General features: G+C 38.8%; 1 protein-coding gene across 1 annotated transcript; it reads left to right on the top strand.

Annotated features, from left to right (window-relative positions):
• Positions 1–1,937: 1,937 nt before the first annotated feature.
• On the top strand, positions 1,938–26,956 carry LOC119791235 (zinc finger protein 567-like). The gene is made up of 6 exons (XM_038297228.1): positions 1,938–2,082; positions 3,211–3,441; positions 14,758–16,556; positions 21,191–21,361; positions 24,094–24,213; positions 24,558–26,956. Exons 3-6 carry the CDS (start codon positions 14,867–14,869, stop codon positions 25,559–25,561), a joined length of 2,985 nt encoding a protein of 994 aa, XP_038153156.1. The 5' UTR covers positions 1,938–2,082; positions 3,211–3,441; positions 14,758–14,866; the 3' UTR covers positions 25,562–26,956.
• The last annotated feature ends 635 nt before the right edge of the window (positions 26,957–27,591 follow it).

Raw genomic sequence — 27,591 nt, 5'->3', positions numbered from 1 at the left:
ATGATGTGGTGATGTGGGGACAAACTCTGCAGCTCTTTGATGAAGTGATTCACAAAGCAGGTGGTTAATCTCCTGCTTTTATACCTGCTCTGAAGTCCAAATGGGGTGAGTTGATTTCAGAGGCTCCATCGTCTAAGGACTCCATGGTCTATCTGTACTGGATCTTATTATCAACCAGAAAAGTAGTGATTATACATTCATTGCCTGCTTTGTGTGTCAACTGTTACGGTTGCTAGGTGACATCGCGTACAGGGTGAATGCCGGAGAAGGCTGGACCTGAATCCATAGCCCAAACCCTTCTGGCCTCCTTATTTTCATGGACCTCGAAAGACCAAGCCCAGCTAGACCGGGTCCTTGGAGGATGCAGCCTCTGAAATCAAACACACCCTTAATGACGTACAGGTTGGATTAATGTGACCTGACTGTTCAAACACAGGTTGCATTTGGAAAGATCAGATTCGTATTGGATTTAGCACCACAGAGTGAGAGTGTCCTGGTTCACATTTAAAAATAATCAAGTTTATGTTGTTCAAACTGTCATGAAAAGATCAAATTCAGGTTGCATATTGACAAAAAAATAAATGTGTATTTGGGTAATTTAAGGCTGTAGTGAGAATGTAGCCTATGAAAAGCCATTATCACTGGAGCTCAAGTTCGAAGAGTCTCCATGACAACAGGCCAAAGGTGATATATAACACCAGCGGAACTAGAGATTTTAATACATACTTATATCAAATATACAGAGCAACAGCCTTACAGCTGCAAAGGAGAGAGAAATGATGTAGGGATTGAGTTTGAGTTAATACATAAATTTATGTGCAAACTGTATGGCAGGCTATTTGAATATTTATCAAAAGCACTCTCCCCTCTATTTTCCTATCTGTAGATCACTTAAATAGGATTTTTCCTGGTCAAAATAATATTCCTATTCAGAACTGTAATGATGGAACTCCTAGATTACACTTTTTGCAGAAAATGAACTTCAGAATGTCAAAAAAATGTATTAGTAACAATACATTTTCATATCTCTAGAAATGTTTACACATTTTAAGTGGCTGTTTTCATATTCATCTGCATGACTAAATATGTATTTTCTGATATCTGAAATACATATCTTTGCAGCGCTTGGCTGTTTAATTGAATCCAACCTTTAAAGTTTCTTAAAGGTTGCTTGTCTTCTGAAATCTTTCACCTGCATACATTATCAACCTCAAATTTCTCTTTTATTTGTGCTTCTTCTTCCTCCATCCTATAGGCTTCAGCTGCTTGTTCTACGATATGCATTTAATCTTCAGCTTCTATTACTGCTTCTACTCTGAACTGAACATGTAGTCATGACCTTTTCTTTCTTTCTTTCTTTCTTTCTTTCTTTCTTTCTTTCTTTCTTTCTTTCTTTCTTTCTTTCTTTCTTTCTTTCTTTCTTTCTTTCTTTCTTTCTTTCTTTCTTTCTTTCTTTCTTTCTTTCTTTCTTTCTTTCTTTCTTTCTTTCTCACTGCAAGCAATTATAAAGTGTATTACCGTCAGTAGGTGGCGGTATAATACTGGTATGGATTGTGGAACACATTGACAGTTTACTATGTATAATATAATAAACACATATCCTTTATCTGATATAATCACTATTTATTATTAACAAAATCTTAAACTTTTATGTTCCAGATTCTCATGTTCTTCCCTCCATTTCCAACCGTGTAACAATGTTTTCCTCACTAACTTCTTTGAGTCCCAAAAACTGTTCAGCTCCTCTGGCAAAGATCCTGATTTTCTCTGTCTTATGCTTGTCTTTCTCTTTGCAGTTTGTTGACATAGGCTGTGAATAAAATGACTGTCTTTGCTGTTGGGCTGAAATTATCTTCTCTTTCTTCTTTATAAATCCGGAACGGAACCCCTCATTATGTCTGAACTAAACCATGTTTCCGACGCACTTCATTTTTGTGACACCAATGGGAAATGCTAACAGCGCTAGAATGTCTAGTTTCAATTCTGCATTTATCCACAAAAATAAAGCAAAATAAATAATTTTTGTGATTTCCATAGAATAGAACTGGACCCTAGAGCCTCCCGGTACCCAAAGCTAAGCAGGTATGGACCAGAACAACCAGAACCGAAGGCCCAGAAGTCCGGATCCTTTATCCGAGCACCTGAGGTTTGGACTCAGGAAGGTGTTTTTATTCCTCTGCTCTGAAAGGAACCAGTAATGACCACTGAACTGGAGTATTTGGTAGCATGATCAATATTTGGTGAAGATAGGAGGAGAAATGGTCTAGAGAGCTGTTCTAAATGAAATTTCTCTATATATTTGTGTATACAAAATAAAATAAATCTAAGTCTAATTTTTTCATGGTGAATTTCTGAAGATTTTTCTTGCTCAGTTGTTCCTGAAGGTTCTGAGTGTTTTTATTCTCTATCAAAGTGACACTATCATCAGAAAGACCATAAAAACATTTAGTTTCCAAGTATTCTGGACTCTGTGTTTTTGCTTAAATTTAATTAGCAAGAAAACAAATTACGTTAAAATATTTTATATTGAAATAAAAAAAGTGAATCAGTGGTTCAGTAAAGCTAAACCAGAAATTCCCAGCCAGGATTTAATATAAATCTATTCTGAATTACTGCCTGCAGTTCAGGGAAGCTAATATTCTCCCCTATGTGCGGTTTGGGTTTTATACCAGTGAGTTTCAGCCATTTGCTGCATTTTTTTAAACTTTAGTTTAATTCTAATAATTTTTTTGTCTGTAGTCCTGGTTTGACATCAATGTGTCTGTAGTGTGATGATGCTGGGAGGATGTCTGGATTCAGCACAGCAGTCCAGAGCTCCTTTCCCACCCTGGATAGTGTTCTTAGACGTGAAGAAGATGCTATGCACTTCTCCTGTCTTGTTGGCTCCTGCTATAAACAAGCCTTTTAAACTTCAGGTTGATGCCAGTCATGTTGGTGAAGTGGGAGTCCTTTTTCAAATAGATGACTTTTCAATTGAAAGACATGTGATATATTTTTTTTCAAGGACAATTAGGCGTGGGAGGAGTGCTTGTTCAAATCTTGTCCGACGTTAATAGTTTTCTCAAAACTCCTTAATGCAGCTTTAGTGTTTGGATTAAAAAAAAAAAAAATAGTTTTTTTTTTCTAGCAGTGAACTGAGCACTAATTTCAGCAGGTTTATTTTATTGTCATAAAGATAAAATGCTTAAAATCTTTTTATCTGTGTCTTAGATTCACAGAGTGAGGCGCAGCGTGACATTTCCCTGCAGCTCCTCCAAACCCAGCAGCCAGCTGCCATATTGCTCTCTTAGAGCATGATGATCATGATAGGGATGATCTTGCTCAGAGATGTCCTTTTACCTACTGCTAACATCGGTTGTCCAGAAGGGGCTCAGCCTCCGGCGTCACCTTGCAGGCAAATCAACGTAGACCACGCCCACTGAGCCGATTCCAAGGCCACAGGTGAGCTCTTGTTCTTCCACATTGAGAAGCATTTCCACAGCAACTCTGCTCTGTTCTATAAACAGACACCTTTGTTTTCATTCCTTTCATTTTTTCATTCTTTTCTATGGTCTAACCCTGGCCTTAATATACCCCCTGCTCCCCTCCATTAAAAACAGGACTCAAAAAGATCCTCACTTTACATCAATTTGTATCAAAGTCTCCACCTTAGTGGACAGGTCTGCTGATGCTGGACCAGGAATCAACCTGGAGTCAAATGATCAATCAGCAAGAAAAACAAAAACCTGGAAACAGATTAAGAGACAAAACTAAGAGAAACAAAACAAAAAAAAAAAAAAAATGAAGGAAATAAACGTGGACACCATGAGGATGAATTTAAAAGCAAAGTAATCTGTTCATCTCCTGTCATTCCAAGCAGAATGGTCCCTAAGAAACAAAAAATTCTTATTTAGTTCAGTATAGATGGAACCAAGGAGCAGAACCTTTCGGTGCATTAAGTTGACATAATGCTGAAAGGCGCTGGTCCATCTACCGTCTTAAAGATTGGGTGAAGAGTTAATAAGAGAAATAGAGCTTTTATTTTTTCACAGCAAGGACTGGACAATTTTTATTAATAAATGGCTAACATTATTTTCATATCAATCAGTCAAATCCAAGAACTCACCTTAGCAACCGCCATAGAAACCGAATGCTTCGGCAAAAAAAAAAAAAAAAAAAAAAAAAAGCAGTGAAATCACACTGGGACATTGCTCTCGCCTGGAAGAAGCTAAAGTTGTTTTTTTTATCAATTAATTTCTGTAATGACACAGAGATGTACACAGCATTACGTTGCTCTCAAGACTGTAGTGGGCTTTTTTTCTAAATGGCCTAAAAAGAAGTCTTAAGTCTCGAGGACCAATTTGGAAGAGAAGACAATTCAGTTTCTAACGGGAAGAGAGATGTGGTCGCAAATAAAACACATTCACTTTGGTGGAAATACTAAATAAAATCTTTCATTTCAAAGGGAAAACCATCAGGTTTGTTCTGCTTGGAATCACATTTGCATGTATATAGCAAGCGGGGCAGACTGGGATGTAAACAATCAACAAAAACAATTCAATAGGCAGAATACTTTACATGTACTGTAATAGGAGTTCAGAAGAACAAAAATTGGATAAAGTGAAGTAGTGATCCGCTTTGAGCCTTTCAAAAAAAAAAAAAAAAAAAATGAAGAAATACTTCGACAAACTTCACTAATTTCTCTCTGAGAATCACCTCTGGCTGCCTCACCCAGTATCGTCAGACTCAAATTAAGTTGTAGTTACAGGAAAAATCTGATATTTGGAGAAAATGATCATATGGGGTAGTAATATACAATTCAGACTTTTTTTTGAGAGCGACCTTCAAATGCAATGAATTCTAGGATGCTGCAGATTTGCAACAGTGGCCCGGAGTGGTAAATTAACACTGAAGACTGAATCTGATATGAACGTTAATTTTATTTGAATGTCCCAAGGGCGTAGGTTTGATTTCAACTTTGGTAGGGACACTATTCTTCAGTTTCATTGGTCCTTTGCAAAAATATGCATGCTCTTTTTTATGCTTAATGTGAGCTTCAGGGCTCATTTTGTTAAAAGAGAACAGCAGCATTTCTTGCTACATTAATACAAATCTTATAAGCACTACATGCACTAGATGCTGTTTATCAGTATTTAAAGCATAACTGGCTCTGATGAATGTGGAATGAGGACTTTTTCCACTTTGAAAAGGATTGCATTTAAATTTAAATGCGACTAAGACAGTGTCTGTTTAACCAAATATGTCTGTAATATGTGGATTTATCCTGTGTTTTCTTCTGAAGATATAGAATTGTGCAGAGGTAAACAGAGGTAAAAACCACTCTTATTTTTTTTTTTTTCTAATATGCTCTCTCTGGATCATGCAAAATAATACATTCAAGGGACGGAAAATAAATGTATTGTATTTACATGTGCACTGGAACTAGAAGAGGAACTGACACTGAGCATTTAAAATATTAATATTAGAAGTTGTACATCTGGGCTGTAGTTACTCTGTGTAGCTAATTTCATGTATTTTATCTATGGCTGAAACAATTAATCACATTAACAAATTATTTAAATAATTGTGAACTAATTTAGTAATTGATTAATCGTAAACTGGAGTATAGGGCCACTAAAATGTGCCTTTAGCCGACAGAGCGACCCACTTAGAGCAGGAATTATACCAAGATTGTAAAAAATATTAGCATTTAAGAAGTAAAAAAAAAAAAGTTTTTGTCTGTCAATATTCTCCATCCAGAACTCCTCCAAAGGAAACGTTTAAACGTTTCTGTTTCACCTGGTTTCATTTCATAAATGATCTTCTTTAAGGAGCCTTTGGCTATCTGATTAAAAGATAAAATAAAAGAAATCCTAACGTTGTTAACTTACATTTCTCAAGTTCCACAAATCAAAAAACTCTCTCCTGCTTCTTTACAGAACTCCAATCAGAAGCTTTCGCCTGTTTTAGCGTAGATAATATTTTTCTTTTAATTTGGACTAGTTTCACAGCCCAATATTAATTTATTTTAGCGTCTTTTTTTTCGCGCTCCAAGCACCCCCGCGCGCGCACTTACAGACTAGAAAACACGCAATCAGAAAGAGAGAAGGCGGAACTCAAGGCAGAATAATCAGAGAGTTAAACCGCGCAGCACAGTTGATGCGCTGCTATGTGAAAGGGACAGGAAAGAGCAGGCAGCTGCAGCTACCAGGCAGAGAAGCTGCGAGAGGAAAAGAAGCGGCTGCTGTATAGTAAATTATAAACATGTTGTTTACATCCAATTATTGGTAGGGACAAAAAGGTCCTTCCAAAATTTTGGCAGGGACATGTCCCTATTAGGGATGGGACGATTTATGAAAACCGTCAGAATCGTTCGGTTCGACTGTCTCGGTTCGGTTCGCGTGTGTTTCGTTCGGTTCATGCGCTGCTCCTTTTTCTCATAGGCGAAGCGTTTACACTCCAGAGCAGGAGGTGGCGGCACTGCGACCAAAGCCAACCGCCAGTAGTAAACAAGAAGAAGAAGAAGAAGCGAAGCAGCTTAGCCGGTTGTAGCAGGGGAAAAAATCAGTTGTTGTGGAGAATTGTGTCGGACTGGCGAGTGGGAAAGAACAGGAGTTGGAAGACGCGCCAGCAGCACTTTATAGGTCTGCTGTATGGGAGCGCTTTGCATTTAGAGTGACCTACGATGACGGCGAAAAGAAAGTTGTGGATAAAAGTGCAACAGTGTGCAAGCATTGTGCAACACGTTTTGTTTATGCTAACAGCAACATGTCATGCTAACCCCGAAATCCCTCATACTCCGTCCGCAACCCCCGCTCCGCCCCCGCTGTACTCCAGACCGGCTGCTCAAAGCAAAGCCTACAGCCCCCACTGTGGCTCCCTCCGTCCGCTCCCCTCTGAGTTCCTTGGAGATGGTAGAGCATGTAACCTGACAACAGCCAGATGCAGAGCGAGACATGCATCTGGCTGTTGTCAGGTTAGAGAGCATGCGCCAGATGATTAAATTCAAAGCAGCAAAACATACGGAAATGATCCAGGGTTTATCATCATTTAAAATAATTACAATCCATTATTTTTGGGGGGATTTTTTCATAATTTTTTATGGGATTTCGGTGTAACAATCAACATGTATCGAATCGAACCGAAAACCGTGACCAGAAACCGTGAATTGAACCGAACCGTGGATTTTGTGAACCTTTCCACCCCTAGTCCCTATGGTCCCTATACAAACCTACGCCCATGTCCCAAACAAAGGATTAACAAAACAATATTCGAAGAAACAAAATTTGTCTCACAAAATTAGAGACAACTTTTTCTAAAACTTTTTCTCCACTGACATCTCAAAACTTCTTCTGTTAAACTGTTGCTCAAAATATAGGCAAACTAGTAGATAAAGCATGTAGCATCCATTGGTACCTGTTTGGGCACACGTTGCGAATCCACAACATTGAAATCGAGATGCCTCTGGTGAAAAACCCAGAGGATCAAATCTACTAATTGGCATGTGTCATATCTATACAGATTCATGATTCATCTCATGTAGCATTGATTTCAAAATAATGGAAATTGGTAGTTAAACTTACATGAAATTGGTGCTTAGAAAATCTGTTTCAGTGACACCAAGGACTCAGCCATGTATAAAGTGAGTCAGCAGTGCTATCTGGTGAGCTGGAGAGAAACTGTTTGTTGCAAATGCACAACTAAGTCTGTTGTACTTTTGAGTAACAAAAGCTCTTAAGATATGGATGTAGAGTAATTAGCTAAGTGGCATTTAGCTGTTGCAAATCTGCAACATCTGCCTGGAGAGGGTTAATCTGAAAAAGATTCTCTATCTGCTCTAGTAGGAGCATGCTGCAGCAGGCTGGTAATGAAGTCAGTGTTTGCTTTGTAGGCCTGATTGCTGCTTTTTTATTTTTTATCAAAAAAAATAAAAAATAAATAATCAGACCCAGTCAAAGTCAGGATATTGCTTCAATCTGTGGTGCACTGGGACAGAAGAGAAAAAAGAATCTGCACAGATGGGGATTTGCTCACGCTATTTAGAAGCATCTCTTTATGAACTGCATGCAGTGCCGCTTGTGGGACCCCAATCTGGTTATATGGATTCTAATAGTCCAGGATAGCTCGTCTGTACATTATTGTTGAATGTTTTTAGTCATTTATACCATCTTGGGTCTAAAGTACGTACTGTAGGTCCACAACAGTTTGGTTAATACATGTTCTCATGTTTATGTTTTCAATTCAATTCAATTCAATTCAATTCAATTCAGTTTATTTATATAGCGCCAAATTCACAACACATGTCATCTCAAGGCACTTTACAGTTCAACCAGATCATACAGTCAAATTGATACAAAGTTTTCTGTCTAAGGAAAACCAGTTGATTGCATTGACTCAAATACAATCCCTCACACTAAGCATGCTTGTAGCGACAGTGGAGAGGAAAAACTCCCTTTTAACAGGAAGAAACCTCCAGCAGAACCAGGCTCAGTGTGAGCGGCCATCTGCTGAGGCCGACTGGGGTTCAAGGAGACGGAAGCAGAGACACAAAAAGCAACTGTAAAAGGCGGCCCCGTCCAGGAAACACACAGCCAGGCAGACGAGCTCCGAGCCAGCTCCCATTCCAGAGGACGAAGAGAGCACATCCACTCAGTCACGGTCAGAGAAACAGGACCACACTGGAAAACAGGCCGATCTCCAACATCTATAAACAAGGGTGTTGATGGAAGCAGCACAGCTGATGTTTCTTTCCAGGATGACGTCACAGCCAAACAGGAACAGACGAGGCAAAGCTACTCTGAGGAAAAGCAGAGAGAGCAGAAGGTTAGAGATTGAACTAACAGATTCTGCAGAATAGGAGAACAGAGAGAGAATGAAGCAGAATGATGAAATGGGGGTCCCTATATCCTCCAAAAGTCTAAGCCTATAGCAGCATAACTATAGAGATAGCTCAGGATAACCTGAGCCACCCTAACTATAAGCTTTATCAAAAAGGAAAGTTTTAAGCCTAGCCTTAAAAGTAGACAGGGTGTCTGCCTCACGGACTAAAACTGGTAGTTGGTTCCACAGGAGAGGAGCCTGATAACTAAAAGATCTGCCTCCCATTCTACTTTTAGAAAGTCTAGGAACCACTAGTAAACCTGCAGATTGAGAGCGAAGTGCTCTGTTAGGAACATAAGGAACAATCAGATCTCTGATATAAGATGGAGCTTGGCCATTTAAGGCTTTATATGTGAGAAGGAGGATTTTAAATTCTATTCTTGATTTAACAGGAAGCCAATGAAGAGAAACCAGGATAGGCGAGATATGATCTCTCTTTTTAATTTTCATTAGAACTCTGGCTGCAGCATTTTGGATCAGCTGAAGGCTTTTAACTACAGTTTGTGGACTTCCTGATAGTAAAGAATTACAATAGTCCAGCCTTGAAGTAACAAATGCATGGACTAGTTTCTCAGCATCACCCCTGGACAGGATATTTCTAATTTTTGCAATGTTCCTCAGATGAAAGAAGGATATTCTAGAAACCTCTTTGATATGGGATTTAAATGACAGGTCCTGATCAAAAATAACACCAAGATTTTTTACTTTATTATCTGAAATCAGTTTAATCCCATCCAAATGAATTGACTGGCTAATCAGCTTCTTTTTCAGAGACTCTGGTCCAAAGACTATAACTTCTGTTTTGTCTGCATTCAGAAGCAGAAAGTTAAGAGTCATCCAGGTTTTTATGTCTTCAAGACATGCCTGTAATCTATGTAATGGGTTAGCTTCATCTGGATTTATAGACAGATATAGCTGGGTATCATCAGCATAACAGTGGAAATTAATCCCATGCTGTCTAATAACTCTACCAATTGGGAGCATGTATAAAGTAAAGAGAATTGGTCCTAGCACTGATCCCTGTGGTACTCCACAGGTAACCTGTGAGCATGTGGAAGATTTGTCATTAACATGAACAAACTGAATTCGATCAGATAGATAAGATTTAAACCAGTCTAGTGCTGTTCCTTTAATTCCAACAAAATATTCAAGTCTTTCTAAAAGAATATTATGGTCAACTGTATCAAATGCAGCACTAAGATCTAACAGGACGAGCACAGATACAAGTCCATTATCTGAGGCCATGAGAATATCATTAGTGACTTTCACCAGAGCTGTTTCAGTGCTATGATGAGCTCTAAAGCCAGACTGAAACTCTTCAAAAAGTTCATTATGGTGTAAGTGATCGCAAACTTGTTTGGCAACTACTTTCTCAAGAATTTTGGATAAGAAAGGAAGATTGGATATAGGTCTATAATTAACCAAGTCATCTGGGTCAAGAGACGGTTTCTTAAGCAGAGGTTTAATTACAGCAACCTTAAAAGCTTTAGGTACATATCCCTGTAACAGAGATAGATTAATCACATCTAAAATGGAGGAGGAGATCAAAGGGAATACCTCCTTAAATAACCTGGTTGGAACTGGATCTAACATACAAGTTGAAGGCTTAGATGAAGACAATAATTTTGCTAATTCAGAAAGTTCAACTGGATCAAAGCAGTCTAAACCCGGTTCAGATTCCATGACTACCTCAGGTACAATCGCGGATAGAGGAGTGCTTATGATCTTATTTTTAATAAGATCAATCTTATTTATAAAGAATCCCATAAAATCATTGCTGCTAAGAGCAGGTGGAATGGACGGTTCAACAGAGCTATGGCTCTGGGTGAGTTTGGCAACTGTATTAAAAAGAAATCTAGGATTATTCTTATTCTCCTCTATTAATGAGGAGAAGTATGCTGCTCTTGCTTTACAAAGGGTCCTCTTATACAGCAGTAAACCATTTTTCCAGACTAGGAAGGACTCTCGCAGGCCTGTGGAGCGATATTTTCTCTCCAGTTTCCTAGCATTTTGCTTCAAAGTACGCAGCTCTGCATTAAACCAAGGAGCAAGCTTTCTATTTTTAACGGTTTTCATTTTCAAAGGAGCTGCGTTGTCTAAGGCAGTACGCAGAGAACTAGCCATATATATACAGGCTACAGGCTATAAAAAGCTCAAGATGTGCATATGTCAGCTGGGCTGTACAAGCCCTCAGATTTAAAAGCTTAATCAAGTCTTTTAGGCCTCATCTTTATAGAGGTCAAACACGTGCTATTTTAACACCTACCATTGTGAAAATGTTTACATGTCCAGTGACCATCATTCCCGTCTCCTCGTTATCCCCATTGACTCCATCTTCCCTTCGTTTTCCTACTGCGACCAGGTGTCAGGCTCAAAAATAAGAGGCAGCAGTTGCAGAACCTGTTCACTGACTGGATTCTATTTGTCATTGGTTGAAATAAGCTCACTTGACAAAGATTCAGAAGTATCTTCTATCGCTGTCAATTTCAGTGATTATATCCATCATGTTGGCTAGCCATTGTCCTGGAGTGACGTCACACTTCTGGGTTTAGAATGGGCAGAAAAGCGCAACCAGAAAAAAAAAAAAAAAAAGCTTGATTTAAAATCATTATTATCTGGATATCTAAAGACTCTAGTATTGCCGATAATAAACGACAGGAGTGCACTTTCAATAAAACCTTTAACCCCACCTTTAAAGTTCAGAGTCAGCCTGCCTCTTAGGATCTGTGATCTCCTTGGTAGAAGGTCCTGACCCAGCATCTGCGGACCTGTCTGTAACCGCCCGGCTACATGGATGAGCTGAAGATCAACAGCAGGATTTAAAGAGCCCGTCCGATCATGAATAAACGTTTAAGATTTTAGTGATCGATGTTTTAATATTGTTCCTTCATCTACATCAGGAAATAAGTGTTTTTCCACTTGATTCACTCACCTATGAGGAATCCTGCTGTCTGAGCAGCAGCCCCTCCCTGTCCTGAAAAAAAAACAAAAAAGCGGTTGGATAAAATGTATGAAGAGCGCCCTCTGTGGGATGCAGCTACATTAACCACGCTGCGCCTGCACTGTAAATAACACACCATTTTCTCCAATCAGGGAACCCTGATTTTACGTGAAGCTGAGTTAAAGGATTGTCCCTTGAAAATGAGACAAAGCGGCTCTTTCAGCAGCTAATCTGCACAGGACAGCAATTTTTTTATTTAGCTAATGTTAAAGTCTGACCATAAGTTTTTTGGGGCCTTGAGATGGCCCAGACTTTTTATTTATCAGATATGCTGAGATGTGCAGCACTCAGACAGGGAAATACAGCTCAGACAGCAAGGCCTTGAAGGTTTTTCTTTGGGTCTGGAAAAAAGCAGCTATATTTCAAACCAAATTAATACCTACATAGTTCTTAAGGCATAATTTCATCATGTATTTACCTATAAATGACTTGAATTGATTTAAAAAGCAGGAAATCAGATCTTTTAAAGGATAAAGAAGAACCTGAAAAAATTCCTAATGAGAAGAAGGTGAGATATCATCGAAACAAAACACTTGCTGTTTCAACAACTGGACCACCACGCTGGGTTAAGGCCGGGTTATATGCTGGCTGAGGCAGTGAGAGGTGATTCTCAGAGGGAAATCTTTGAAGTTTTGAATTTGTCTTATTTTTTCCCCAAAGAGAAAAAAAAAGAGTGATAAGCTGTGCTCATCTGCACCATGCACCCCTCCTCATTTTGTTATTTGATGAGGCTTAAACAGGATCACTATTTTGCTATATCCATTTTCTGTCCTCCTGAACTCCTATCATGTGTAAAGTATTCTTTTTTTTTTTTTTTATGTTTCATTTTGTCCGGCCTACTTTATATTCGCTGTGCGACTCCAAAACTAACTGTATTTCCTTTTTGATTGACAGATTTATTTAGTATTTTCCCCCAAAGCGGATGTGTTTTAATTTGTAACCGCAACTTTCTGCCTGTCGGTGCCATGAAATTGCTGCGTAGTCGGACTAAAATAGACCTGTGGTCTATCTCAGTTTTAGCTACGCAAACCCACTTGCAGAAAATTGTGTTGGCTGTGTTAATCCCCACTGACTGTCAATGAGCGCTAAATGCGACCACCTCATCCAACAGGATTTTCTGTCAGATCGGATGCAAAATCGGATTTGGTGTGTTCAGGGCTTAAGTTGATTTTGAAACTAACTGCAAAGAGGGCCATTGTGGGTGGTTCTGGAATAGAAGCTACCCTGAGCCTCAGGACTCCCAGCTTTCTGTCCTCTGTAAGGATGATCAGATGGACCCCAAAAGGAGCTCTTCTGGATGAACCAATAATATTCGATCCCACCCAAATCTGACTTTCCCAGTAGTGATCCAGCCCTCTTCTTTATATGCATTCCCTTTCATCCTATTTAAAGACATTAGAGTTTGTAGTTCACCAGTTAAGTTCCACATGAATCTTATGAATGAACAGTTCGGCTTCAGTCACCAACAACTTAGTTGTTAGAAATCCATTTTTATGCTTTTATTCTGTTTTATTTCCTGGTCAAGATAGAGGGAGGAGAGTTTAGCAGCTTCATTTTGGCAGAGAGGCCCCAATCTGTGGCTGGTATGAGTCCTTAAGAATGATTCTTTGGATAAAACCTGTTAATTAGGCTAAAATTAGATCTGGATGGTATCCGAGAATCTTAAGACTACAAGGTTTAATGATCATTTTAATTTGAATAAATCAAAATTTTTTGATCTGCTTTCATTGTCCCTGTGACCTGAGTGCTGCGAGTTTCTACTGGCTTTACTTACTGACACAATCTGCTGATGCTGAAGCCAGGTGTATAGAGCAGCCTTAGATAATGCAACATCTTTAACACAATGAAATAAAAAAGAAGAAGCTGAATAGAACGCTCAGCTTGGAGTTGTTGCTCTGGGAGAGACTTTTGGGTCGAAGGTTCTGTGGTGTTGAGCAATGAGCTGAAGCCTTGATCTATTTTTATGGCTAACTTCTAAATTTGACATTTATTGTGCTAAAATGCTTTCATATTCTGTTTTATTTTTTCATAATTTTGGTTTTGCTCAGGTTGCATGTGAAATCAAACAGTACAGAATTTAGAATTTAACTAGCCTAGAATACTGTGAGTAGACCAGGTCAATTTCTGGGTCCTTCTACTTCAGCAGTCAAATATTGTTGCTTTCCTTAACACCATGATTAAGCATTTTCAATTATTATAGCTGTAATAATTTTCTTCAAGGACTAAATCGCCTGAAATACTAAATGGTTGAGCCTGTACCAGTAAAACCTCAGGACAAAAAAATTAATGATTGACGGAACAATAAAAAAATCTTTCAATTTATAATAGTGAAACACACTATCAGTTGTTTACATTGTCAATGGTAAATTTATATATACAGCACATTTAACGCAGCTACTTCTGTCCAAAGGGATGCACAAAGCGAGCAACACAAAAATGTGAAATACACAAGATCAAATAACAATAATAACACAAAGTGGCTTATTGGTCAAATTGCAGATACATTTGCAGATCTTTTGCACAACAAGAAAACCAAATGTTATACTAACTAAAAATTGACACAAGGCGCAGCAGACACGCAAAAAAAACCAAAAACAACTGTAAGCGATTCAAAATTGAAATTAGGCAACATCAGGGTGAAGGGACCAGGATGCAGAGAAAAATATTGACCTACATAAGATTTGAATAGATTTAAGACAGTAACTTATATGCCAACATGATCCTCAAGACATAAAAGCAACATTTTGTGATTGATATGCTGATGGATTTATTGAAACATACTTTTTGTGAAACTAATATGATTAAAAAATCTCAACATTTCCATTTGCCTTTTATAAATTTATTTAATATTTAATATTTGTTGAAACCTTTATTTCTTGTGTTCTTTGTCTCCTCAGACCTCCACCAGTATTTTTATTTTATTTATTTATTTTTTTACTCAAGAGATTTCTCTAAAACCCAGAGAGGAAATCCATCTGAACCAGAAGAAACAACAACCCTCACCAGATGGACGAACAGGAGGATCCACATCTTCCAAATATCAAAGGGGAACAGGAGGAACTTCTGAATAAACAGCTAGAAAATGAACAACGTGCTGAGGATGTAAGGATAAAAGAGGAACTTGACCAATACTGCACCAGTCGGGATGAAGTCCAGCTCGTATTGAAGGAGGAAATGGACACATTGGTTATGAATCCTGCTTGTGAAGATGGAGACATCAGGAAACCAGAACTACATAGACACATACCCCAGAACTCTCTTGGGGCTGAAGACCAGGAAAAGGGACGAAAAAGAAAAAAGGCAGGACTGTGTAAAAGTCCCAAAACAAGGTCAAAGAGGACATGTCAGAAATCCAGAGCACAAACTGACGTTGCACATGGTTCCAAGAATAAAAAGCGTAAAACGTTTCACATCCAAACAGGACAAAACTTGTTTTCCTGTAAAGTTTGTGGGAAGAGTTTCACCCAGAGTAGCCATTTAAATAATCACATGAGATCTCATGCCAGTAAGACACAGCATCCATGTGAAGTCTGTGGTAAGTTTCTAAACGACAAAGGCAGTTTAACTGTTCACATGAGAATTCACACAGGTGAGAAGCCCTTCACATGTCCCACCTGTGGGAAAAGTTTTGGTGCACGAAGCAGCTTCATTGCCCATATGAGAACTCACACGGGTGAGAAGCCATTTCCCTGTCCGAGCTGTAAGAAATGCTTCATTGTAAAAAGTCATTTAATAACTCATATGAGAATCCACACAGGGGAGAAACCTTTCCAGTGTATTACCTGTGGGAAGAGTTTTGGAGCGAAAAGTAATTTAAATACTCACATGCGAACTCACACAGGAGAAAAACCTTTTTCATGCATTAGCTGTGGGAAAAGTTTCAGTGTTAGGAGTCACCTGATCACTCACTTGAGAACGCACACAGGTGAGAAACCATACCCCTGTTCTTACTGTGGAAGAAATTTTAGTTTGCGAAGCCACTTGAATGTTCATATGAGTACACACACAGGTGAAAAACCTTTTCCATGTGCCGCATGTGGGAAAAGCTTTAGAGTAAGGAGCAGTTTGACCATTCACATGAGAACGCACACTGACGAGAAGCTGCACAGTTGTGAAGTGTGTTGTAAAGGTTTTACTCAGAGTAGCCGTCTGGCTTCTCACATGAAGATTCACACAGGTGAGAGACCTTTTACATGTCTGAAATGTGGGAAAGGTTTCAGTACAAAATCATATCTGAATACACACATGAGAACTCACACAAAAGAGAAATCCTACCTGTGTGTAAGCTGTGGAAATAGTTTCAGTCGAAAAAGCAATTTAAACAGACACATGAGGACTCACACTGGCGAGAAACCATATGATTGTGAAGTATGTGGGAAATCCTTTGGCTGCAGCGGCAGCTTGACTGTTCATATGAGGTCTCACACTGGTGAGAAACCCTTCCCATGCGTAACCTGTGGGAAAAGTTTCAGTGTGAGAAGTTATCTGATAATTCACATGAGAACTCACACAGGTGAGAAGCCGTTCCCATGTGTTACTTGCCGAAAGAGCTTCCTATTGAGGAGCCATTTAACTCGTCACATGAGGGTTCACACCGGTGAGAAGCCGTTCCTTTGTAAAACCTGTGGAAAAGGTTTCAGTGTCAGGTGTCACATGATGGCTCACATGAAAACTCATAAAAGTGAGAAGGGTCTCTGATGAGTGGGCTGTGGGAAAGTAGTTCAAAGTAGTAGGACTATTAACCCTTTAAAGCCCGATCCAAGAATAAAACAAAACAGAAAATTACTTTTTTTTGGTTAGAAGTCCTTATTTGGTATTTTAACAAAATATGTAAAAAGAAAAAAACAGCAATACATTTGATATTAATAATTTATTACTATGCGATAAGTCAAGATTAATTTTTGTGTAGTCTTCTGCCCTCTGTTATCAGGTATATCTGATTGTGTACAATAGGATTTTGAGCAAAGTTTTTACCATTAAATTATGCAAAAGGTGTCAGACGCAAAACATTTCAGAAACCGTTTGTATCAAATATGATACATTTGGCATTACAGGGTTAAGCACACTATTAGGAAGTATAGGTTAGACTTTCAGTACTGATGTAAAATCTCAGAACAACTAAAGTCATCTCTTTTGTGACCTCTGACTTGGACAAATGAAATATGTTGGCTTCTTGACTAAAATGTAACCTTGTGAGGTTTGTAGTGATCTGGAAAGCAAAACCACATTAAAAATAATTTCACAGTTTGCTGTTTGGTTTTTCTAAAGTATTTCTAATAAAAAACCTTCACCTTAGTCTCTTTGTTATTCTGTATCATTTTTCTAGGGTTGTACGAATACATCTGTTCCTATGTCCTTTAAGGGCCTGATTCATTAAAGTATAAGGTTCAGGTACTGTTTATGTTCCCTATTGCCTGCCTGACCTCAGCATCAGATTCAGACAGGGTCCTAGGATGAATATAATGTTGCGTGAAAAAAGGTATTCAGCTATGCGGTCCAGTTAAATAAACAAGGTCAATGGATTTCACTCAGTCTACACTTTATTTCTTTGCAAAGAAAGAGAACAAGATGTTATGATGTCCAGCCCTGTTCTGACTAGACAAATTTTGTCTCACTAACTTAGTCTGGGAAAGCTGTGAAGGTTGTTGGAGCACAGGTAATCAAAACAAATTACACTTCGAGGAAACAGTAAAAACTTAGGAATAAACCTTGAGAAATAACCTGGTTTGTTATGGGAATGGTTGTTTCATGCCCCAAACAATTCTTCTCACTCAGACATTGTGGGGCATTGCAGGTGTAAAAGCTTGAGTAAACACTTTTATAAGTAAGAAAATAGAAATAAGAGCTCATTAATCAATACATGTAATGGAATTAATATGAAACAATTTAAAATTTCCGAACGAACACACCAATAGGATTTAGCGGATACATTTAATCTGCTGTCATTTTTCACCTTAAGATATAGAGCAAGTAGTAGTGTAGTTCAAGAAGCAGGTTTACTGAAAACTAACTTTTCTAAACTTGAAATCAGTGAAACTCTGAGTTTTCACAAAGAGTGTTTACTCATCCTCAGTTTCTGTTGCCGTAGTAACGCTCCCTAGAGCTAACCTGGTCAGGAGCAGTTTTTATTCAGGAGACTCAGTGTTCTCTATCTCTGCTTTCCTTGGAGCCAAACACTTTTATTTCCTGATATGGTCAGAGTTTTTTTCATATTTTTGTGCATACAATTAAAAATAAATAATTCACGGAGTATGTTAGACACAGTAGGTTTTACAAAATAACATAGCATTTATTTTTGATGAGGATCATATTAAAAATTATTGGCATTAATTTACAGAGAATGAATGCCTAACTTTCGTATTCAGAAAAATATTTTTATGTACCATTTCACCTTGTAATCCATTACATTCATCCATGACCTTATCCATCATCACATTTGCAGCATTACACAGACTTATTTACCAGAGCTTGATATCAGTGGGAGAACATTGGTGTGTGTAAAACAGCATTATAGAAAATAAAAATGCACAGTTAAACAGCACCAGTCCCATAGAATGGCTTCAGGGGTTTTCTCCTCTAGCTTCTAGTAGGCTTCTCATGGCTGATTAATATACAGCTTGTCACTGAAATTGCCAAACATTTTATTTACCTACTTTATAGATCTTATCTAGGACGGCCTTACGTTAACATATCACCACAATGATTGACAATTAGGAGGACCACTTATTTTGATGATCCACCTGGAAACAGAACATCCTCCACTATACCTTTAGGTTATTTTTTTATTGTTTTTTATGTAACCTTTATTTAACCAGAAAGTCCCATTGAGATTCAGAATCTCTTTTTCAAGAGAGACCTGGCCAAGTTAGCAGCCAAACCACAGGAAGTTCTTACATATTTACAACATATTACATTTTTCATAATAATAATAAAAAAAAATAAATAAATCAAAGCAGTATGTTAAAACACATTGAGCATCTCAAGAAAAACAAGCACATATCTCCATCACTACATTCTTCATGGTTGCTTTAAATTCATTAATGGACATTAGAGTTTCTAATTTGAGCTCTTTCTGGAGGTTATTCCATCCCCAAGGTGCAGAGTAGGAGAATGCAGTTTTTCCCAACTTAGTTGAAGCTCGGGGTACATTAAAAAGTAACCACTGAGAGGAGCGCAACTGATAACTACCAGAATTCACAGAGAGGAGGTTACAGAGGTACAGTGGGAGTTTACCAAGTAAGTACTAAGTTATGTGTAATAATGTGAAATGGCACAGGGAAAAAGGAAAGCAAAGACACCTGCTGAAAATCTCAGTAATTAGAAAGCAATCTCAGGCAGCATTTGATACTGTTGATCACTGGATTCTACTAGATTGGGTCAGCCTTTCTGGTGCTGCGCTGGACTGGTTTAAATCCTACCTGAAGGACAGGGACTTCTATTTGTTAGTAGGGATGTTTAAATCAGAGACCAGAAAACTTACATCTCCTACTCAACATCTACATGCTCCCTTCAGCTCAGATTATTGCAAACAAGATTCACTATGATAACTATACAGAAAACACGTAGCTTTACATCACAATGTCACCAGGTTACTATGAACCCATCACAGTGTTGGCTAGATGCTTAGAACCACAGGCGCAACTTTCTGAAGGACTGGTGTGGACGTGTCAAAACAAATAATCTCTGCCAAAGGTAACAGAGTTGAGTGTAGCTAACTGTGTTCAGAGCGTTTTGAGTCTGTTTTTTTTTCCTTTGTCGCCCTGCTCCGGTGTCCCGCCTCTTTGTATAACATCATCGGATCTGTCGCTTTGAGACATTTGATTTGCAGTCGAATTTCACAGACGTAAAGAGTAGCCACTACTCAGTGAATATTAACCGGCAGCTACTTCAACGTTTAAGTAAAAGTTAGGAGATGGGTTGGTTAAAAAAATTAGAGATCCTGCCATGGAACAATATGTTTGTTAAACATACGGAGCTTTTTCAGCCAAAAACGGCAACAGATTCTATGTTTATACAAGTTAGTATTATAATGCAAGAAGCTTGAGAAAACTGTATTTTTCTTATTTACTGGTTAAAAAAAGCTGGGCTTCTCAGAAGACTATGACTCCAAGTTACAGGTTAAAATGAACACATGTTTTCTTATTATACAGACAGAATCAGACTGCAGAGCTTCTACATATCATGAAATTTGGTTTCTGGCATCATCATATTAGTAAACTGGTTCATAAATCTGTTTTAAACAGAGTACAGAGAAGTATAAGTTTAGTTTTGAGGCGCAGCTGAAGCATCTTAACTGCTCTGGCTGCGCAGTGGAAAAAGTGGGTCTGATGCGCGTTGGGCGGAGCTACCCTATCTTTTCTTTGCCTGTAACAATGGCAGCTATATTTGCTGTGATCAGGGGGTAAAAAGTAGTTTGAATCTATTTTGAAGTGAGAAAGTCCACCCGAAAACATTGTCAGCGCAGTCAGTTCACCCAGATTACCATCCTGCCTTCAAATATTCTGTCAGAGCCGCTCAGAACCCTGTAACCCGGCGGTGCACTGTCACTAGGAATCCCATTCAACAGCAGCCTCTGGCCCAGTCGCCTCTTCAAGGTTTGCTGCGGCAGCTAGAAGGCATTTTTCATGTATGTAATCCAAACTGCAGGTACCAGGATAATAAAAGTGAACGTTTTGCCAGCAGATTTCGGATTCTTAAGTTAATCTAGGTGTTAAACTGTTTCAGAGAACTGATCATAGCGCTCTGCATCATCAGCGCTGTTCCTGCTGCTCTAGATGTGCTGCAGATAGCATGAGTTCATGTGTTTTCAAGGGGTGGTCTGAAGGGAGAGGCATGGTTGTGCATGTTCAAAAGTATAGCTCGCTGGAACCGTTTTTCCAAGATCTCCTCAAGCGTCGTTAACTGAGGTATCATTAAGTTTTATGGTCCAACTGTTTTATTTCATTTGCTTTAATACCTGATTCTAACGTTGTTTTTTTTTTTTATCTTTACTTGCTTTTATTTTGCTTCTATTTTACTGTTTCATTAATGCACAGCACTTTGAATTATCTCTGTACTGAATTGTGCTATATAAACGTGACATGCCTTGCCTTGTTTGTCCAACCATCTGAGACAGAAAATAACATTTAATACCGATATATACAAAGACAATAAGCTGTTAATATTGCACATATGTTGTTTATTTGTGTTTTTGAGAGGAACTCTAATTTCATGTTTCGACCGGACCCTTTCCGTGAAACACCCGGAGGAAGTAAACAAACAAGCTGTTAGCTGTTTTAGCTTCTTTGTTAGCATCCCCCCGATGTTCGGTGTGGTGGGATCCAGTCTGAGTCTGCGCAGCAACAATGTGTTCAGTTCAGCCTCTGAGAGAGTTTATCAGACAGAGACTAACTGCTGCTGCTGAAGAAATCTTCTCAGAGGTGGAAAAAACCATCATCCAGTACCAGGAGGAGATCGACCGTCAGCGCAGCTGGAGACCCCGAACTGAACAGAACCAAGCAGGTAGGTCCACATTTGGATTCTCAGGGACTGGGAAACCGAGTCAGGGAGGGGAGCTGATTTTTGGTCTAATTAATGCCACAGAAAAATAACCCCGATAAACAAGAAGGCTCCTCATCAATGCTCCAGTTTTTTCCACCTGTATGGATCTGATTTTTATAGGATTCGTACCGGTCTTTGCTCAAGTTTTCTTAAAAGTCGACATTTAGCTTTTGAAGAAGTCCTGAGATAATTGTAAATGACCTGAACTTCTATGTTCAAATTTAGGAAAATCAGATCTCCCAGTTTAAGGTCCAATATGGCTGCCATCAGATGTACAAAACAAAAAGAAATGTCCGGAATAAAACTTTTGTTTTAATTTTCTGGACATTATACCGTTAGATTAACGCTCTCTGTGTTTTGTTCCGTTTTTCTTTTTGCTGGACTCTGTATGAAATCACTAGTATAGAGAAAGTCATTGTTCTCAGCTGGTCTGCAGTGACACAGACTGGGTACGCTCGATTTTCTGCCTAGTGCAGAACAACATGCGCCGCCTGGGCGGGGTTTGATTTTTGTGAAAATGATTTATTTTTTTTAAATAATGGATAAAGTCGACAATTTGGGGGGGGGGGGGGGGGGGGGAATGCAGAGGCAGTTTGTTTCTAAAGGTTATTTCCATATTGGTCTCTCCTCTCAATCCAACCTGTAATTTAAAAGTTTTGGTTTTCCATCTTCCATCATGATCTACATACAGTTCAAACAACCAAGGAATGTAGGTTTAAAATAAAAAACAAGAAACAACCGCAATCAAATGAAAAGGAACGTATCAAAGAGGATAACTTCAGAAAGTTCAGGTGTTGAGTTGTTTGTAAAGAAGACTTTATTTTTTTTTCTTTTCTTTTTGTTCCTCATATGTTGTTTCCTACATTATGTTTTCCTTTTCTGCTCAACATCTCATTCCTCTCTAAGTTGGATAAGTTTACATCTTTGTCAACTTAGCCAAATCCTCTTTCTTTAATTTTTTAAATCCCTTTTCATAAAGGGAGGGCTTTCTCGTGTCTTCTCTTAATGTGTCAAAGATCTGACAATGCTTTGTTTTTTGTGGTGTAAAAAAAAAATGCTTTGGCAGATCGACTGTTTAGGAATCCTTATGACCGCTCCACACCTGCCTTGGAGGGTTGCACTTTCCCCTTGCAGGTAGTCTATGTTCTTCTGCATTGCAGACATGGTATGAAGCAGGCGGTCTCCTTGGATAACAATACATATGTTATTTAAAGGTGCATAGTGACGTTATATGACTTCTGATTTGTACACAAGTAGCTTGTAAACAGTGGTGTCAAAAGTACAGACTTTTCTTACTTAAGTAGAAGTATAGATACTGCAGTTTAAAAACACTCTGGTAAAAGTTGATGTATCAACTTGACCTCTTTACTCAAGTACAAGTGAAAAATTATGTGCTCCAAAAACTACTTAAAGTATAAAAGTATAAAGTAACCTTAAAAAAAACTGCCAGGTGCCACTATATGAACAGAAAGCTTCATTTTTTGACTATTTGGAAAAATTCTTTGAGATAGGGCCAAGGATGAGGGAGGTCTTGTTGGTCTCCATCTCCCGATACGCTCTCCCCTGTGCCCGACCTTTTAGACATTTCAACATCTTTTTCTGAATCCGACATTGTAGCATGGCATAGACAATAAACGTTTGGAGTTTGAAGAACACCTGCTTGCTTCTGATGATTTCCTTAATCTAAACAATGAGTGTTTGCGTTATATGACTCATCAAATTACACTAGTTTTCACTAGATGTGGATGGAGCCAATGATCTGCATTGGATGGCGCACATGACGGGACATATATATTTATAAACATAAACCGAAGCCAAGATTAACGAGTAACGTTTGTTTTAAAAATGTAAGGAATAGAAAGTACAGATACTTGTGTGAAAATGTAATGAGTAGAAGTCAGAAGTAGGAAGAAAAATAAGTAATGGAGTAAAGTATAGATACCTAAAAAGTGTACAGAAGTACAGTAACAAAGTATTTGTACTTCATTACTTGACACCTCTGCTCGTAAACAAAGTTTTTCTGAAAGGTTATTGTGTCTCACTGTTATTTTTTTGTTTATTATGTTTTATTTTTGTTGAATTTGTTAGTAAATAAAAAAATCCCTTTCTTTATATTTACCGTAAAAAACAAAAAAACAAAAAAAAAAACAACGTGAGCAGAGATATGTCATTACAAATAATTGGCAAACAAGCTAAAGCAAAAGAGGTAACTGAGAGTGGAACTCCCTGTGGAGATGAAAACATAAAGCAGAAATGTCCAAGTAGAGTTAAAAGGGAAGAATATTCTACTGTATTTGATTCGAGGGGTAATAAGTTTGGTGCGGCGTTTGAAGAAGAACAGCTAAAGCTGCTGAGGCCTTTAGTTAAGGGGTTAATGAGTAAACATCCTTATTATTATACTATTGAGAGTGATCCTATGATTCAGTTTCAGTCTAAATAAAAACAATATTAGATGTTGATTATTGGATTGACTGAAATAAACAGACCTGGGAGCAGTTTCATTTCTGGTCTCGTTAACATTGGACTCAGTAGATAATGGCAATTTTATGCATTTAATTTGGGTTCATTCTAATGTAAACGTTTTAGCTTATGACTTATCTATAATGATGTAATTGAAATATCTTACCTTTATGCTGTGTACTGTATGCATTTGGTAGGAACATGAATGTTCTTTCTCCATGATCTTGTGATAGGAGGCTGTGGGGAGAATTTGCTAGAACGTGGAGACGCTGTAGATGAAATCCATCCTCCAACACGGCACGCTGTCGCTTTCCCACCAGGCACTGCAGGACGGTCGGCTCGGTTGGACTCTGGTAAGTAGCCGCCTCAGTTGTCGCCGTCTAACTTTCTGATAGTTCACAGCAAAGATAGGAGTCGGTGGTGTTGGTTTCCAAATTAAGTCAAATTAAGTCAAGACAACCACCTGCTGTGCGGGTGCCACCCCAGTCAGTCAGCAGGGCAATCAATTTAGTTTTCTTCAGTGAAGAACACTGACTTTGAGAGAACTGACTGACAGCTGCTCTCCTCCAGATGGAGGACACAGAGACAGGTGCATCACCAGCCTTTGCTAAGAGTTCCCTGATGTAGGAAACCGTCCTGCTTCCATTGTTTCTTATCAATATTTTGATATAATTTTTCTGTTTTTCTTTTATTCCAGGTCTTCGCTATGATCATCTCTGTGAGGATGACAGCTGCAATGAGCAGCAGCTCTTTACCCGCAGGGTCCAGGAGGAATTGGGAACTCTACAAGAAGAACTGCAACTTCCAGAGATTAAAAAGAAGAAAAGGAAGCAACCACAAGCTCCAGAGGTTAAAGAAGAACATGAAGAACTATCTATCAGTCAGGACGCTGAGCAGCTGCTTCTGAAGCAGGAGACAGAAACACTAATGGTGACCGTTGATTATGAGGAAGCTGGCAACAGTGAACCAGAACCAAATGGTGAACAACTTCTCCCTCAGAGATCTCCGAAAGCTGAGAATCAAGAGTCGGGATCGAGCAGGTCTGAAGAGCCAGAAACAAACCGTCCATCAATACAGAGTCAATATGACCAAAATACAAACAAAACTTTATTCAAATGTGATTTCTGTGATAAAGAATTTAGGTTTCAATATGCAATGAGAAGGCATCGGAAAATCCATACAGGGGAAAAGCCATTCTCATGCAAAACATGTGGGAAGAGTTTCATCAGAAAATTTGCTTTACTGACCCACATGAGGGTCCACACCGGGGAGAAGCCGTACTCATGCACCATCTGTGGTAAATGTTTCCGATGCAGCAGCGACTTGTCGAAGCACACAAACATCCACTCCAGTGAGAAACCATATTCCTGTGAAACCTGTCTAAAGAGCTTCACTACGAAGCGCAGCTTGATCCTTCACAGAAGATGTCATTCTGAGGAAAGGCCCTACTTCTGTCCCACATGTCACAAAGGTTTCAGGAGAAGCGACAACCTTTCAGTCCACATGAGAACTCACATGGATGAGAAGCTGTTCACGTGTGAGTTTTGTGGCAAAAGTTTTAATCAAAACGTGCATCTGGTGATCCACAGGAGAACACACACAGGGGAGAGCCCGTACCCCTGCAACCAGTGTGAGAAAAGATTTAAAAACAGATCAGCTTTGAACAGCCACCTCAGACTGCACACTGAAAACCCACTTTAGAGCTTCATAATTCTAATTATGATAATTAATAATTAGAATTAATGATTCTTATGATTTTCAGGAAGGAGCAGCTTTCTCCCTTGTTCAGAACAGGAGTTCTGGTGATTGGTGCAATTAGATTTTCTAAAAGGAATTTTTTTATTATCTTTAACCTTTTGTGTCCTTTAAGTTTTTCTGTGGCGGTGAAAAGCGAAAATCTGCATGAACAAACTTGTCTTTGTCTGTATGGTGACTAGGGGAGCTATAGGAGGGCTATTTTCCTACCTTCTCCGCTTACTCTGCCTGCAGCTGATGCTAAGCTAGCTAACCTGTAGCTGAATGTTTGAACTCAAGAGTAGGCTATTTTTGCCCTGTCCCAATAGTCACACTCCCGACCTCGTGTCCCACTGTTGCAGATTCCCGCTGAGGGTTTGCAGTATCTAGGGTGTCCTAATTCTCTAGAGCGCTCTGTTGTGATGCCCCCTATGCCTAATTGGTCCACACCAGATTAAGGCACACTTCAAAACAGACTTCAGTGAAGTGTACCCACAATTCATTGCTGCTTACATTTTTGAAATAAACAGCAGAGATGTGGGGATTTTCACCGGCCCAGCTCCAGTGCTTGTTACAAAAAAAATAAGTTCTTCAAATGTAAAGATTGAGATTATTGACTTTGTACTGCACTCTACATATGGGAATAGCATGGAGATTTTGCTCTGTATTCAACAAGTGAAAAACAAAGCAGCCACATATCTGGGGCCATTGCTTTAGAATCTATAAAGGCTCATATTGTACATGTAAAACCACGCTACCACGTTCTTAAAATGTACACTATAATTGGCGTATGTCAAATTCACTCATTTTCACGGTCGGATGAGAGGACTTTCATGCTGTACCATTTCAACAGATTTTCATGCTTGTAACCTGTGTACTCTAACCCTTTAGTGCACTTCCACCAGGTTTACACTTCAGAGGAGTGTAGGGTGTAGTGTGAGTATTGAGACAAGGACATTGTGGCCTAATCCCCAACCGCTTCCTAAGCACTAACCCTTAACCAGCCACCCCTCATGGTCCCACCAATCATCCAGCACACATGTTGTGCCTTCTCTTGTCCTTATAGTGAAAAAATTAAATAAAACTACAGGGTTTGGGATGACCCTCAATCTGGTGCACCCTCTGTGAGAACACGTAAACTGAGGGTTAGTGTTTAGTGATAGTGTTTAAGGGGGGATTGGGATTGGGCCTGTTTTTTTTTTTACTTAGATTTGTCGGAGCCGTAATTACGTTCCGCTCACAGAAAACCTGCAGGGCAGGGTTTGACATGCGTCGGGATGTATGAAATAAATGGTGCATGAAAATGTTGTTCGTCATGCAAACTTTTAACTGACAATAATAAATTAAAAACTGATTATGTGATTCCATTTGTTTGTTTTCGACTCGAGGACTCCTGTACCTGATGCTTTTTCATGAGTTTGAGCTTTTATGAGTTAAACCTGAAAGATGACACTGATTCACATTTAGCTTCAAATATTAAATGTAACGCACCATAATAAATGAGGGAAACAACCTCAAACTGATCTGAACTGTAATTATTCATCTGTTTGTCACATTTATGAGAGTAAACCAAGAGTAAGAAAAAAAACCCTCATATTTCAGATAAGCGGTTAATTTCTTAACAAACCAGGGAGATAATATCTTGGGTGTATAAACTTAAAACCATCTCTGTAAAGTTGAGTGTTACGTAGCTATAAGAGAAGTCAGACACAGCGTGTTTTCAGAGGTCCTACTAACCTACTGGAACATGATGGGGGCGGGCTAATTGGCAGGTCTAGGGTTTTCAGGCTAATTTTGGAGCATTACACGGAACTAGCCCTAGTATTTCAGTGAAATCAAATTCAAGTTCTCAACATGTTGCACTCTTTGCAACCAGAGCTTTTAAGAGGGAGCTGGCTGACAGTTTCTGTTATTGCTAAGCTGTGTCATACTAGCCATATGAACATACATGGCCTCATCTGTATGTTAGGTTGGAGTAGCCGATTTCCAGCCGAAGA

The sequence above is a fragment of the Cyprinodon tularosa genome, unplaced genomic scaffold (assembly GCF_016077235.1).
Source record: "Cyprinodon tularosa strain WSP-4 unplaced genomic scaffold, ASM1607723v1 ctg385, whole genome shotgun sequence".
Classification (NCBI taxonomy): domain Eukaryota; kingdom Metazoa; phylum Chordata; class Actinopteri; order Cyprinodontiformes; family Cyprinodontidae; genus Cyprinodon; species Cyprinodon tularosa.
Note: the sequence above shows the minus strand (reverse complement) of the source record. Positions and strands in the feature narration are given on the sequence as shown.

Excerpts from the sequence above, each read along its gene's own strand:
- LOC119791235 (XM_038297228.1), top strand. The coding sequence starts at position 14,867 with ATGGACGAACAGGAGGATCCACATCTTCCAAATATCAAAGGGGAACAG. Across the intron at positions 21,362-24,093 it reads AACTGAACAGAACCAAGCAG|GAGGCTGTGGGGAGAATTTG; the intron begins GTAGGTCCACAT and ends ATCTTGTGATAG. Across the intron at positions 24,214-24,557 it reads GTCGGCTCGGTTGGACTCTG|GTCTTCGCTATGATCATCTC; the intron begins GTAAGTAGCCGC and ends CTTTTATTCCAG.